This window comes from Dermacentor albipictus, chromosome 1 (genome assembly GCF_038994185.2).
Source record: "Dermacentor albipictus isolate Rhodes 1998 colony chromosome 1, USDA_Dalb.pri_finalv2, whole genome shotgun sequence".
NCBI lineage: Eukaryota > Metazoa > Arthropoda > Arachnida > Ixodida > Ixodidae > Dermacentor > Dermacentor albipictus.
Genome location: NC_091821.1, coordinates 34,533,799 through 34,548,949, shown reverse-complemented (window position 1 = coordinate 34,548,949; position 15,151 = coordinate 34,533,799). Strand labels below are relative to the sequence as shown.

Sequence of the window (15,151 nt, the reverse complement as noted above, 5' to 3'; positions counted from 1 at the left end):
TCTCGCCTCCCTTCCTGCCGCTCGACCTCGTTCAGCGTTTAGCAAGATTATTGCCGCCAACCATGGAACATTACCGTCAAACTTCACGCCTGCAGCACGACCATCTCAACCGCTGCGGTGCCTCCATCCACTCCAGGCTCTTCTTGTTATTCCCGGTATCAAAAGGAAAACAGAGATGTCAACTTTTGCCCTCAAACAAACCGTGATTTCAGTGCTACATGACCAGCACAGAGGACGCATCCACGTTTACACAGACGGTTCTGTATCATCTAATAGTTCAGCTGGAGCAGTGGTGATTCCCACAGAGTGCGTCACCCTCAAGTGCAAGACATCTCACATTACATCATCGACGGCTGCAGAACTCGCAGCTATTCGTGCTGCTCTGGAGTTTATTGTTCGGAAATCATCACATTCATGGTCCATCTTATGTGACTCAAAGGCAGCTCTTCAGTTTCTGATGTCCCCTTTCAACCATGGACCAAATGAGCAACTAGTCGCAGACATCCGACTACTCCACCATCACGCAATCAACAAGGGACACAACATCATCTACCAGTGGATACCAGGTCACTGTGGAATTTCAGGAAATGACAGTGCGGATAACGCTGCCCGGTCGGCTCATGATGGCGCCCAGATTATACCCATACCGCTGTCAAGAACAGATGCAGCCACAATTCTTCGCTCCCTCGCCCGCGAGCTTACACAGAATCTGTGGAACACCAGTGAATTCACGAACGCACGTCTCCACAAATTGGATCCACGTCTGCAACTCCGCCTACCACCAGGGTTGCGACGAGCGGAAGCAACACTTCTGTGCCGCCTGTGGCTCAGCGTGGCATTCACGAACTCATATTCATTCGACATTGGAATGGCCGACAGCCCTACTTGTGACACCTGCGGCTGCGAGGAGATGATTGAACACCTCCTTTGTGACTGTCCCCGTTACGCAGTGCGAAGAGCAGTGCTCGTGACCACTCTCGCAAAACTGGACAGTCGCCCCTTTACAGAGGAAAAAGCTCTAGGACATTGGTCCAGACGGGCTTCGGCACTCAAGGCCTTAAGGGCTTTGTTGAAGTTTTTAAGGACATGTGAATTGTGCGACCGCCTTTGAACGTTGTAGAGCGTAGTTTCGCGTTACTGTGTGAATTTTCTTTTTTTATTTTTTTCCTCTTCTTCTTCTTTCTCCTTTTATTCCCTTTACCCCTTTCCCCAGCACAGGGTAGCCAGCCGGTACTTACACTGGCTAACCTCCCTGTCTTTCCTCTCCTTTGTCTCCTCCTCCTTGACATTACCATTGGGATTGAAATCTGTTCAAGGTTTGGCACTTTCCAAGAACCGGAAGCGCGTGAAATTTCGTAACCGTATACGTTGTTTAGTAACTTCGTTGTCTGCGCCTTAACAACAAGATCTGTTCGGCGAACGCACCAAGTTTCTCCCTTGGAAGAATGAAGCGAGGCTCCCTGTTACCAGACAATGACACCACTGTGGCACGCCTTCTTTATCATGAAGGCGTATAACGCATGGGTATAGCTTGTTCGAAGGTTGCCTGAACTATATTGTTCCGGGCTCTGGGTGCTGCCATTGAAGTGTGTCAAGAATGATGCGAGGAATGGCTGATGTAACAGCATGCAAGTCTCTGTAGGCATGTGATGGTGCATCGACTGTGTCGAGCGATTTCATTTGTTTAGTTCATTTGGGTATTTATTTTAAAGCAAAGCTTTCTTTAAGCCTAGCTCACCACGCTTTTGTGTACGTTAGTCGGCCTGTTGGTCAGTACCTCATATGATGGAACACAGACAACCGGCTCATATAGCATGGAATTGAGACTAAAGAAGTATTGTCAATGAGCGCACCTCTGTTCTGCGTAATCAAATAAAAAATCACTGCACAAAACCTGTAGGTATAATGCCGGTTCATAGGTAACTGTACCCTTCAATTGAATGGCTCATGCTACTTAGCGGTTACGTTGAATTTTCTTTTCCCCTATATTTGACCAGCCCCCTTTTGTGCCACTGGGTATGTGCTCATTTTTGGCCAATCTTCCCCACCTGAAAGCGCGCGAACGCACCCAACGCCCCTGCCACCACCAACCCTACACCTGAACAGTGAGACACCATGCTGTCCAGCTCGGACCCACGAGACCAGCGATAACTGGCGTGGCGGGCCCGGGAGACTGCTCAAGCAACAGGAGTCCTGGATGAGCAAGATCATTTCATGCTCAACGAGGCAACGCAATTATAATAATAAAGCTCAAATGTCACCAAATAAGTGACTTCGCACTTGAGATTTTACAGGACTATAAGTGGCAAAAGAAAGAAAACAAAACCAAATAATTTTACCTTAGAGATTTAATGACATATAAATGTATCGCTCCGATTAAATGCTTACAAATTAATGTGAAGTTAATTATTTATTATTATTAGTTTTTCATAATTCTTTTCTTTTGAAGGGACTGAGATGCAGGGGCGGATCGGTTATGGGCCGATACGTTGAAGTTCAGTGAAAAAAGCAGAAAAACCAGCAAATACTGAAAGATTCTGTAAGAAAGAAATGTTTATTAGGCTTCAGCATCCTCCATACTAAGATCCAAAGGCTCCATTTTCAAAGTAACTGCTTCGATACCGTTTGGAAGGAGGCCCATAAACTAAACTAACCTAACTCACTGCTTCCAAACGGGTAAAATCCGGTTTTCTTTCTCATCAAGACATTGCATCACGTTTCCGTTAGCAACAGGTGTGCCTGTGACCAACAGCACGCACTCAGCAGCCTGTAATTTCCAGCTAAGAGCAATGACATCACATGCGTGATACCCTTCTCTTCTTGCTTCTCATATGTGCCTCGCGCATTAAGGGCGCTCTAGGCGATCTGCACTTACTCAAACGGAACGGGGCGAAAACCGCCGGCCGTTTCGTACACGCTTCACTGGCCAGTAGAAACAGCGCGTCAACCGCCTACGTATTGTCCCCAGCATTTCTAATGCAAGGCCTCCCCAAGCCTTCTCTGTATGACCCAGACGAAACGGCGAGAGTGAGAGTGTGCGCTGATTGATGGGACACCTGGGTTTAACTTTCGTATCTTTTTTTTTGCTCTTATTTTTTCTTGTCTGGCAGCAGAGGGACGTAACACTTAACCCGTCTTAAAACTTCCTCTCATCTTCATTTTGTGGAACTTGTCTTTTTTTTTGCGCCGTATATAAAAGGGACAGCTTTCTTATCACTTAGCCATACGAGCCCTCTTGGCGGAGAAAGGAACCCACGTTCAGAGATGAAGGTGAGAGACGGACTTTCCTGTAGAAAAAGTATTTCTCAATGAAGGCATTGCAGTTTGGTGAAGTAGAAGCTGCAGTGCCTTCAATGGACGAAATACGTGCTCTACAACTAAGGTATTGTAAAAGGTGCCACACTGCTTATTTATTCCCGTTTCTTTATGCTGATGTGTCTTACCTAAACTTGCCCATTTCTTCCACAAAGAGACGAGCCTGTCTCGAAGAACAAGTTCAATTGGAAAACTTCTGTGTGCGGACCAAGCAGTCACATCCAAAATCGCCTCCAATCGTTCAACATATTCAATGACGCGAATAGAGTTCTTCGGTGACAAACCCTGACGATGTCTCACAGCCTCACTTTCCACACCCATTCGTCGTCATTAGCCTACAAGCACTTTGTTCATGCTACAAGCATGAAACGTATTCTGATGTATATCCTCGTTATTTTGACAAATGAAAAAAAAAGAGAAAAAAAAAGCTGACTGCACGACAGAGCGTTCACAGAGGAAAAAATACTGGGGCCATGGATTCAGCTATCATCCGCGCAGAGGGTCACAATTGAAAACTCTACTGCACATTTTGAAGACCTCTGAGCCCGGCGAACGCCTTTGCTTGCGGGGTAAACGCAGTTGTGCGTGCGTGCATAATCTGCTATTTCTTTCGTTTACCCTGTCCTTTATTCATTTCTTCCCGCTTCTCCTTCCTCAAGTGTAGGCTGGCAAACTAGGTGCAACCTGGTTATATTCCCTGTCTTTCCTTTTCTTTCTCTCAATCTGATCGGCCTGCGCTGTTTTGTCAGTTGTAGTTGAATATAGTTCAATCTAAGCTCTTCAAGTCGTACTGATTCTCATTCATTGCCCGCTAGCTCCTGAACATCGCCGTTGTGTCCGCCGTGGTCTGCCTGGCTGTCGCTGGGCCTGCGCCCAAGAAAGGCGCCCCAGTAGCAGCACCAGCTGCAGGCAAGGAAGAGAAGATTGAAGCACGAGGTGGTTTTTTCGGTGGCCCTGTTGGACACGGAGGTGGCTACGGAGGAGGCGCCGCCCATGGCCACGCCGCGGGCGGCCACCAAGGTGGCTTCGCCACTGGCGCCCAGGGCTACAACCAGGGATCCGCTGGCTTTGCAGGTGGCGAATCAGTTAGGAACGTGCAAGGCTACAACAACCAAATGGGTTACAGCTCTAACACTGGCTTCTCGAAGACCGACTCAAACCGCCACGGAGCTGGTTTCGGCCAGCACTCGGGAGGCTTCGCCGGCGGAGCCGCTGGTCAACAGGCTGGTTTTGGCCAGACTGGCTTCGGACAAGCCGGCGGAATTGGCCACTAGTAGCACAGGTTTGGAAAATTAATCAGTTGCGCGTGTGTGCGCGTTTGAAGTCATCTTAAAGCGCATAAATGCATAGTAAGTTGAAGGTGGTTCGCTTTTGGAATCTGGGCCCGTATTCGCAAGACGTTCTTAAACAAGAATTGTTTGCAAGGAAACAATTCAGCCAATGCTGATGGTATACACGTTATTAGCGAAGGCGGCCAGTCAGTGACAAAGTGCACTTATGTACTGAAAGCTTTGTGAATTCGGTCCCTTAACTATGGCATGAACTTACATTGCATGAAGCAGCAGGTGTGTGTGCGAATTCAATCCCCTCCCCTTCCATTTTTGTGTTTTGCAAGAGTATTGACTGCTCTCGATACAATTAGGTTCGTAAAACAAGACGTGCACTTGTTTTCTGTTTAGTTCATAAATCCCGTTGCAGTACTTAAGTAGTTGTGAATCTTCTTTCTACCTCTGCTTAGCTGCAAAACACTGCTAACGTAAGTAGTAATGCTTCTATAGCATTACGTGTAAACCATTTTGCTGTGTGCCGGCGTTGGCGACAAGCAATATCCTCTGTACACTGGGAAACTTGATAAGTTGCTGCTGGAATCTGTAGTTAATTCCACACCTCATATACACGAAACAAATATTTTGCTACTTTAGTCTTGCAATACTACTGGTGCAATGTAGTTATCTGCGATCTCTGTGGAAAAGCTTGAAATAACATCTATTTATTTATGCTCGCATGGAATGCTGGGGTGAAATACTAAATTAAAGAGGGAAAGAGATCAGTCAGTCTGCTGAGCCTGATGTATAACTGTGCGCGAAACCAGAGGCTCACTAATATTTTTGTCAACTTCTGTTCAGGCTATGAAAACGTTTGCGTAGTTGGGCTGGCAAAATTAATCTTCTATATCCATTTTCCCTGTGGCTTTTCTTCAGTCGTTATCAAAGTTTCTATCCAAGTTGGTTTGTTGACGAACTCAAAGTCCTTCACTCAGATATTATTATATCACGTATCTCGTTGGCATAATTGTACATTTTTTTTCTTTGCAGGCGCAAGATCTAGTCGCATGGCTCACATCTAAACCCGTGTTCAAGCTGGAAAACATAATTTCTTGTACAAATATTGTGAATAAATTATCAATATTTTGCTTTCAAGTATTTCTCATAATTGTTTTAAATTTATGCGGCGACATTCAAGGTGTACAAAAGCCTGAACGAAATCGTCGAATGTTCAGTAGAATATATACAATACTGTTGGAACGAAGGCGACAATGTGTCTACCACAAAGTCCGATAACGTTTGTCTTAGTGTTGTTTCTAGGAGTTCCAAAAGAAATAACATTTAGGCGTCGGTTACAAGCTAGGCAAGTGAACTGGACCCTGCCTTGCCCCTGCTTGCTGTGACTCATAATAATTTCTTCAACAAAAATGCTGTGCCATCAACACGTTGAAATAAACTCAAAACAGGCTATTTCGGAAAGGGTCTTCATATTTTAACCTTTGCAGTATCTATCTTGAAAGGGAACATAATAATAGCACATAGTTTCGTTTCAAATGTAAAAAAATAAGCATTTTCTATTGTAGTGCTACGGCGCGCAAAAGCACAAGAGCAGCGAAACCAACGCCGTGGAATCGCTAACTTTATTACTAAACTGTCTAAATAATTCGAAGTTTTAGCGTGCATGGAAAACCACTCGTGCTTTCCCCGTGTTTAAATCTGGCGCCAAAACGATGTCGCATGCTATCGGCAGATATCTCTTCTCTCTGCGATTTTCAAGCTTATCGATTTAGCTATTCCCAGTGCATTGTCGTTCAATATAAAAAAAAAATTCGTTCCAAATGAGCACGGATTTTATTCCGACCACTTGTCTTGTTAGTTCTATGAAGCATATTACCACGCCCGTCACTCAAAGCGGGCAAGTTGATGATGTATATTGTAACATCAGCAAAGCCTTTGATGTAGTCAATCATTGCCTTCTGCTCCCGCAGCTTTCGCACACTGGTGTTGAAGCCACTGTTGCAGTATCTTCTCTATAGATCCTGCTTCATGAGCACCAATGATTGATCTTATTTTCTCTATACGCTACCTAGCGGCATTTCCCCAGGTGCCGCGTTAGATCCACTTCTATTCTTAATTTCATCAATGGTGTTTCTTCGACAATCCAGACGTCTTCAATATACACTGTTGGGGACTGCCCCACTGCACAGTCCAACCTGTATTCATTCTCTGAATGCTCCCAATGAAATGGGCTCAATCTAAATTCGTCTCAAACCAGAAATATGACATATTTTCGTAAAACACATAATATTGCCCTCCCTCATTTGGTTGATCGGGCAGTTTAGACCGGGGTTGAAACAAGCAATCTTGGTGTGCTATTTGGTGTTACGCTAAGCTTCTCCGCACACTCTAAGCGTAGGAACACGAGGCAGGCCTCGTAGGAACGCGAGCCCGGCGCACGCTCGATTCCGTCTTCAGACTGACAAGAGAATTCCGTACCACACTTCGCGTTCTTTAAATTGTTCTCATAGTTACGTATCCCTTAACTTGAATGCACCTCAGTGTTGTGGAATGGTATAAGCAATATAGACAGCATATTTATCAAACATGTTCTGAAGGAGTTCATGAGTATACATATAAACGTCTTTTTCTGACCGTTTTCAGAACAAGCAACTTTTGAGGTTGGGATAATTATCCCACGTTTGCGTCACTTTGCGGAAGGCCTAGTCGTACCAACGTCTCATTTTTGTGTAAAGTCATTCACGGAAATATTTCATGCACGGAGCTTATAGGTTTCTATTTTACTGCGGGTTCAGCAGAAGGCTACCAGGGAACATGCACCCTCCCATGTTTCTGGCTATTTCGCCGGACCACCTCCTATCCACAAGTTGCAGAGTGTGTACAGCTCTCTATTTCTCCATCTTGATATTTTTCAAAACATGTTCTCTTCTTTCTGTTCCCAGCTTCGAGCTTCGTCTTGAGCCTTCTTTCTTGCTGCCCTCCTCTCCTGTCCTCTCATAGTTTATTTTTCTTTTCGTATAAGTCACTTCGTCGAACGTGCACTTCTAGCAATCGACTGGCGTTCACGCACTGTTATTCCTTCTCCCACCTACTGTGTATGTATGTAGGATGTCTCTCAATTTTGCGTTATTTCTGTACGTTTGTTCACCATGTAGCTGTTTGTCCTGTTCTTTATTTTTTTCATTCTAGTTTTTACCCATAATTTTTCATTGTAGTTGGTATACCTTTTTTTTTTTACCTCATTGCGTCAGTGTTCAGTTGTTCCAGGACACATAGAGTTAATATTATTATTATTATTATTATCAATGAACTCATTGCGCACCTTTCAAGCGTCATAGCAAAGACCGTCGTAAAGACCTCAAGACGATGCATGATTCGCATGCCTCGTTCCACGTCTGCGTCGATGAAGGAACTTTTTTGCAACGGCAGGACCACTCCACGTGGTCGAAAAACTGCTTAATTAAGCCATTTGAAGGACCTCTGTGCAAAGGTCTGCTTCACGCATGTACTTTATAAAGCCTTACCAACGGTGATCATGAATGGAGATCTTAATTGTTACTATGAAAGTGTCCGCGGCCTGAGAAAAATAGGTAATACATTTTTTTGCGATTTTATCTCATCCGATTCTATATAAGTGTTGACAGAGACATGGCTCTCTTCTGATATATCCTCACTAGATTATTTTCCGCCTAACTATAACGTCTTCCCCAGCGACCGTCACAGCACTGATGGAAAGAGGATGAGAGGAGCTACGAATTGTGACCGCGCTTCGTAGTACGTTTGCTACGCTTGCATGCATGTGCTTGGCGGAATTGGAATACGAGCCCACATCAATGTGGGTTAATCTGTCCTACGGCGTAGGAGAGCGCATGATATGGTATGGAGAACTTTATTGGGTCCTGAAGGTCAACCGTACGTTGACGCGGGCCGCTCCCACATTGGGACTGTCAGGCTGAGCCCTTCAGCCACATCGCGGGCCTTCTGGACTGCCCGTAATTGGTCCGAGAGTGATTCGCTGTGTAGCATTTGCCGCCACCATTCTTGTCATGCTATTCGGCGAATTTTACATATCATCCTCGACAATTCCATCTTTGTTCCATGAGCGTATACAACCAATTGAGACTAATATCCCTTCCCAACCTCAGCATAAGTTTCTAGTACTTGGGGATTTTACCGTAACTAAAATACAATAGTATAACCATCACTATCTCGCATTAACAACCATATTACGCATGAAGAATCCATTCTTTTTTATTGTATTTATTGAACAATGATTTACAGTTGAAGCCACGTACTGAATTCGCATGGTAACATATTGAACTGATGTTTGTCGAACATAGAAGGCGTGCATGTCTTCCATGATGACAGAAAACTGGTTCGAGCCGACACGTATCATCGTTTTCTTCCAATTGTGACAACACTCTGACAATGCTTCAAAGGAAAGGCACAAACAGCGCTCGCTTCTCCACCGTTTAATTTCGCCGCTGGTGATTACGTCAGTTTTTATCACTGTCATCCCGAGGCAATCTGGTCCCGTATGTTAACTTCAGATAATGCAAGTTGTCAAGTTCGACATTTCCCTGGCATTCTGCACAAGGGAATCTGTATATACGTTAGCCCAAAACGAAGCCCATTTTCACGCTATTCATTTTGGTTTTCGAAGGATCTTCGCAAATCATTGAAATGCAAACAGCACGCCTACAAAATAGCGAAGAGCGCATCTGAGAACCGGCAGGCTTAATTCATGCAGTGGCCATATTGTTGCGAAAAACCGTACGACCGTGATCACATTAACTACAATAGCTCATTTGAAAATTATCTTTCTAAAAACCTAGAAATTACAAACATGCAGAACTAAAGTCGACATCAAGTAAAACAGATATATATCTTTCTGTTAATAAGTCGAGGTCGTATTTCAATCAGTTTTCAGCAGGGGTGGTGACCCCACTTAATCCCATCTTCTACTGCTCAGTCGTGATTGCGCCAAGCTGTGCGTCTATTGGTGAAAAACTTCTGCCCATAAATACTTGCAGCACAAAACCGTAGATGTCATGTGGCCATGATAACATTCCAACAAATTGTTTTAAATCATTCGGTGATGTGCTCAGTCTAATCATAACTTGCTTATACAGCATCTGCCTCAAAACACCTACATTTCCTATGCAATGAAAAATATCTCCTCCCATTACCGTCCACAAATATGGCTCGAAAACAGACGTACAAAATTACAGACCGTTACCTCTGCACTGCTCTGCCTTTAAGTCTTTAAGACTGTATCTAGCACACATTAATCTTATGCTCCGTACGGGGCAACCTAATAACATGGGTTTATACCTGGTCATTCACCAACGACAAGCCTCGTCACCTTAATGACCGATGCGTTGGAAGCGGTCGGGAACAGGAGTCAAGATGACACTGTTTACTGTGACCTAAGCAAGGCTTTTGATTTGGTCAGACATGCCCTGTTGCTCGCAAAACTCTACGAAAACTGTGTTCCCTCATCTCTGATGCCTTTGCTGCAGGACTATTTGTCAGACCGATAATGATATGTCACCTCCAACGGAGAGTCCTCAAGCATATGGATAGCTAACAGTGGCGGGCTACGGGGCTCTGCCATTGGACCGCTTCTTTTCTGTCTCTTTGTAAATAATGCATCCAAATTCATAAAGAACTCGTCCTTCCTGCAATCGGCGGACATCATCAAGATATTCAAACAAATTCGCAGCCTCCGAAACTACACTGTAATTCAACAAGAGATATCCTCATTTGTAACTTGTTTCATGCAAAACGAGCCAGCGTTCAACGGTCAAAAGACGAAGATGATGTCGTATACACGCAAGACGGATGAGTCCCGTTTCCGTTTACTACCTGGGCAAAGCCGCACGCTCTCGGGAGTGCGAAGTGACTGACCTTGGAATAGTCTTTGATTTTAATAACACCTGTGCACCCAACATAGAATGTTTTGCAAGGCGTGGCTTCCGCACCATGGGTAGAGCAAGTCGAAGTTCGAAGCTGGAGTTCAGAAATGCAGGTGTATTTCGTAAGCTATACACACTCCTCTGCCGACCTCTGATGGAATATGTCGCTGTCGTTTGAAACCGTACTTGCCAGTCGAACAAAGGTAGAGTAGACCGTGTTAGGAGAAAATTTGGCCATAATGCACCGTTATACTGGTGCTCCTGGCAAGTCTGCCGTGAACGACAGCCTCTCTCTCAGCCCTCGCTTGGTCTATAAGACCTGGACTACAGATGCACGAAAGCTGACTTCACTATTTTTTATTCAAGCGTGTAAATGACCCCATTGATTGTGCAGAAATATTCGACATAGTTCGTATGAGAATTCCGCGAGAAATAACGAGGGTGTCTAGACGTTTTCGTGTATCTATACTTCTTGTCTCTCAAAGCCTCCCTTGGCGAAGGTTCAGTGGTTCTGCAATGAACACTCACACGAAAATGACATGTTCCTCAAACATTTGCCAGCTTTGCAAGCAGCACTGGAGTGGATTTCATGACCTATTTCTAGAAATGTCAATGGTCTTTTTGTATGTCATGTGGTGGACCATTTCTGTATGGCATCAGTGTTCATTGCTGTATGTTGGTGTGTATTTGTCCGCCTTGTTCCATGTGACAGTTACCATGTACTTGGGGTCCACAGCTCCAGAAACGTCAATTTTTTTGCATGTAATACATTATACTTTGTTATGTTATGGTAGGCTATATTATGCCAATTAATTGAGGGAAATTGAGACACCCACCTAACAGTAGCAAATGCTACAAAGGAAACCCATAAGGGATTCCTCGAAAGAAAAGCCTCGCAGTTGAAAGAAAATTTGTCCTGGTCGGGGACTCGAACCCGGGACCACCACCTTTCCAAGGCAGCCACTCTCCCATCTGAGTTAACCAGGCGGCTAGCAGATGGAAGGGTGAAGTCGAATTGGCCAACAACTCAAAGGAAAGGCAAGAGTTTCACGTAATAGTCCTGCAACTAATTAAGGGAAAGTGAGACATACACCCAATCTTAGCAATTGCTACAAAGGCAACCTATACGGGTTCCTGAAAAAAAAAGCCTGGCAGTTTAAGAAAAATTCGTTCTGGTCCATGACGAAATGACGGTCTTTCGCCCTGCCAACTATTACGCCAAGCTATATTATGCTATATGTTGCATTGTGGTAGTTATGTCATATATCGTAAACTGCAACCGTATAGAATGCCCATGTTTTTTTTTCCTTCTTGTTGATTTATATAAAGGGTGTCCCAACTATCATGTACCAAGATTTAAAACATATGCAAATGCCACGTAGCTGGAAAGAACCAAGATAATGTTGTTTGCCATCGCTTGGAAATACTCAGATTATTTCTTGCAATCTACCTAATTACACAATTAGTTTTAAGTAACTAATGAACTTACCAAATATTATATTCAAATGTAAAAGCTCAATGAGAAAAATGTAGAGCAACAGGAAAAACTCCCAATCCAGCTTTCTGTTGCACAACACGGGCTACAAAAGAAATGTTTTTGCGAACGTGAAAGAAGCCCGCGAATACATTGCAAAGTGCCTCGAGCGGCCCGTCGCGTGGCAATAGAGCGGAGTATTAAGAGGAAGCTTTAGCTTGGTTGCTCCTATCTAAATGCATGTAAAAGGAGAATTCGTTTTTCTCGACAACCACAGCACCAAACTTGACGAGGTTTATTGCATTTAAAAGAAAAAACTTAAAATCTGGTAACTATTGGTCTCAAACTTTCGATTTAAGTCGTCAATATTTAATCAAAAATGTACAAAGATAACGAAGTTTAAGAAAACGAAACTATCAAGTTTACGATTTTGTGACTCAGCAATGAAAAGTGATATCACAATTCTGCGAATTACATCTCATAGTACATCTCAAGCGGACAAAATTCATATGTTGCACATGAATCTCAAAAAATTTAGTAATGTGTACATAAAGCTTTTGCAGAACCCTTGTACGCAACGTAAAGAATCCACGTAAGATATAAATTCACATATCGAATTCGACCACTTTTAATGATCTAATGGATGCCGTTTACAGAACCGCGATATCCGTTTTTGACAAAGAGCTATTGATTTGTAAACTTCGTGCTTCTATTTTTTTTTCAAACATTCGATTTTTTTAAAATTCTTTTCACAAAATTCAGGCTCTAAATCAAAATTCCACTCCGAACAGTCACTAAAATTTAACTTTCTCTCTCCAATGCAACAGACTTCGTTAAAATCGGTCCAGGGGTTCCTTAGTCGCAGCTTAAGTGGAAGCTAAAGCTTCCCCTGAAGCCGCGATTCGGTTGGTTGAGAAGTTGGGAGGCCCCACATTGTTCTCAACTTCCGGCGCGCTGCACACAGGTCCTTATTGAGCACCACGCTGGCACAGAGCCCAAAAGTAAAGTGGATCGCGTAGAGATGGACTTCCCACGAGAAACTGTTGCCTCGGTATTATAGAGCTTATCAGTGAATATAATCCCATGGGACGCGGGACGGAAAGCGTTGACAATATGCCAGAGAAAGGCCCGGATCCTGTTCCATAGTTGTCACTATATTCTCTCTCACGCCTAAAAATATGCCCCGAAAGTATGTTATCCCAGCACTGTTTGCCGCATGGAAAATGCTGTTAAGTCTGTACAGAGAAAAAAATGAGTAAAAAAAAGGGGGGGGGGAATTTATTGAAAAATAAAAAAAAAGAAACCCACACTTAACAGAAAACTGGCATGAAAAATTTGACTTGTGATTTCTTTTTTCTTTAACTGATGGCCCAGGTCCTCCAAATCATAGGAATTATACCTGCGAGCACCCCCTAGATAATTTACTATGATAATTGTTTCTAGAATCCTGAGCCCATATCCACAAAAGAAAGCTCATAGGCTAGAGCGGTACACTGCAGCCAGTCTTGGAGCTGGACATGTTATTAGTGAAGGCGACCGGCTCATGCCAAATGGGCATTTACGAATGAGAGGCTTTCTGAATTCTGCCCCAGTTTCGGCTTCGGTACGCAGGAGGCGTGTCATAACGTCATGATACATCGAGCTCGCTTCGTTCCGTGTGTGTGATGTGGCTGCCCCACGCTAGAGTGACCAAAATAAACGCGCGTGACACACTCGTAGAATTTTTTGCAAGCAGTATTATCATACGAAGCCTCATTTCTACACTCCGTCAGAAAATATTGCTCTGTGTCATGATCAAGTACCCGGCGCAAGGTTGGCATTCATGCAGCAACTTTAGCAACCAATAAAATTACCGCATAAGCGTTTCCCAATCTTCACACCTATTAAGTGTCATCCTGTTACACGTGATAAACATGTGGCAAAGCTCTTACAACTTCACAAAAATTTGTTGGTACTCCTGTTGCGTGTTTCGCGCGTGCACAACAGGGGTCCGTATCTACAAAGCTTATTGTTCGTAAGTGCTCTTTCCTATTTGATGGGTCGCCTCCGTTAATAATATGCACAGCATGAGGATTGCCAAAAATATTATCTTGAGAGCAATTCTATGGTGTAAGAGCTTTTGGTGAATATATACGCAGAAGTGTCCCACCGCCGTGCGGCAGAAGTCAAGTGAAGAAGGTCTAGTGATGTATCAACTATCTGCTGAGCGGGAACAACACTTAGGTTCAGATTTTACCATGGAACACTCTACATTAAAAAAGATTGCAGAAGATATCAATGCATACACTACAAAGAGCCAGAGTTTTTATTATTCTTTTAGAGCACACGTTTGAAAGGTGTATATGACTGTGACAAAAAATAGATTGATATGAAAAAACGTGCGGCTTTGAAAAAAAAGAAATGGAAACTGATTCTGCGCTCCTTTTATAAATCCCCCACCCAAATATCTGCATGGTACGTACATGACATTCTTACTATTTTTCCCTCACCCAAACACATTATTCACGGTTTGCACGCAGCGTGAGTGGTAGTATTCTTTTCATTATTGTTGTGGCTCTGTACAGCATGGTTGCATTGTAAAATAGTTATTCACCGCGGATCATGTCTGTTACATGATTTGTGTTCATCTTTTGTTCAGCACACGTACCACGTAAAGTTAGGTGAGTTTGTACAGTGGCAAGGCTTGTAAACAGCAGCCAGAATGTTTATGACAGTTACTACCGGAAAGGAGGTGAACACGACAACTTCCAGGCAAAAGTAAACGCCACCGGTGAGACTGCACATGCATATCATTCTACCAGCACATCCAAGTTTTCCACGTTATAGGATCGGACACCACCTGTTCCATTCCTTAGGAGGGAGAAAGGGAGGCTGACGAGGAACTTCTTTATTATCAGCACGCTGCTCACTCACCCACCCTGTCGCCTTACTTTAATTTGAGACTCCGCTGCTACATCAATGCAATTAGTATCATCAGAGGTTATGTTCGTAAAAACTTCAATGCATTACTAAAGTATTCAAATATTATCTTTAAAGCAATATAACTCGTAAAATTGTAGGGCAGCTTTCTCGATTGTGGAGCGTAATTACAATTATACACGTCGGGATTGACATTGTTAAACGTGTTAGTTGCTAACGACCTTTGAAGCTTTAGCGTTAAG

The 15,151-nt window shown here is 43.7% G+C and overlaps 1 protein-coding gene across 3 annotated transcripts in view; it reads left to right on the top strand.

Annotated features, from left to right (window-relative positions):
• The window catches only part of LOC139054817 (uncharacterized), a 28,784-nt gene extending 23,049 nt beyond the window's left edge, over nucleotides 1-5,735 (top strand). For 2 of the 3 annotated variants that reach the window (XR_011511536.1, XR_011511537.1), the window contains exons 3-4: nucleotides 4,131-4,597; nucleotides 5,631-5,735. Coding sequence is in view for 1 of the 3 variants with exons in the window: in XM_070532445.1 (XP_070388546.1) it covers nucleotides 3,265-3,270; nucleotides 4,131-4,589 (465 nt within the window). In the remaining 2 variants the exon portion in view is untranslated. Of the gene's footprint in view, nucleotides 1-3,153; nucleotides 3,271-4,130; nucleotides 4,598-5,630 lie in introns of those variants that run through there. The other variant, XM_070532445.1, reaches the window with a different exon arrangement.
• Nucleotides 5,736-15,151: the final 9,416 nt, after the last annotated feature.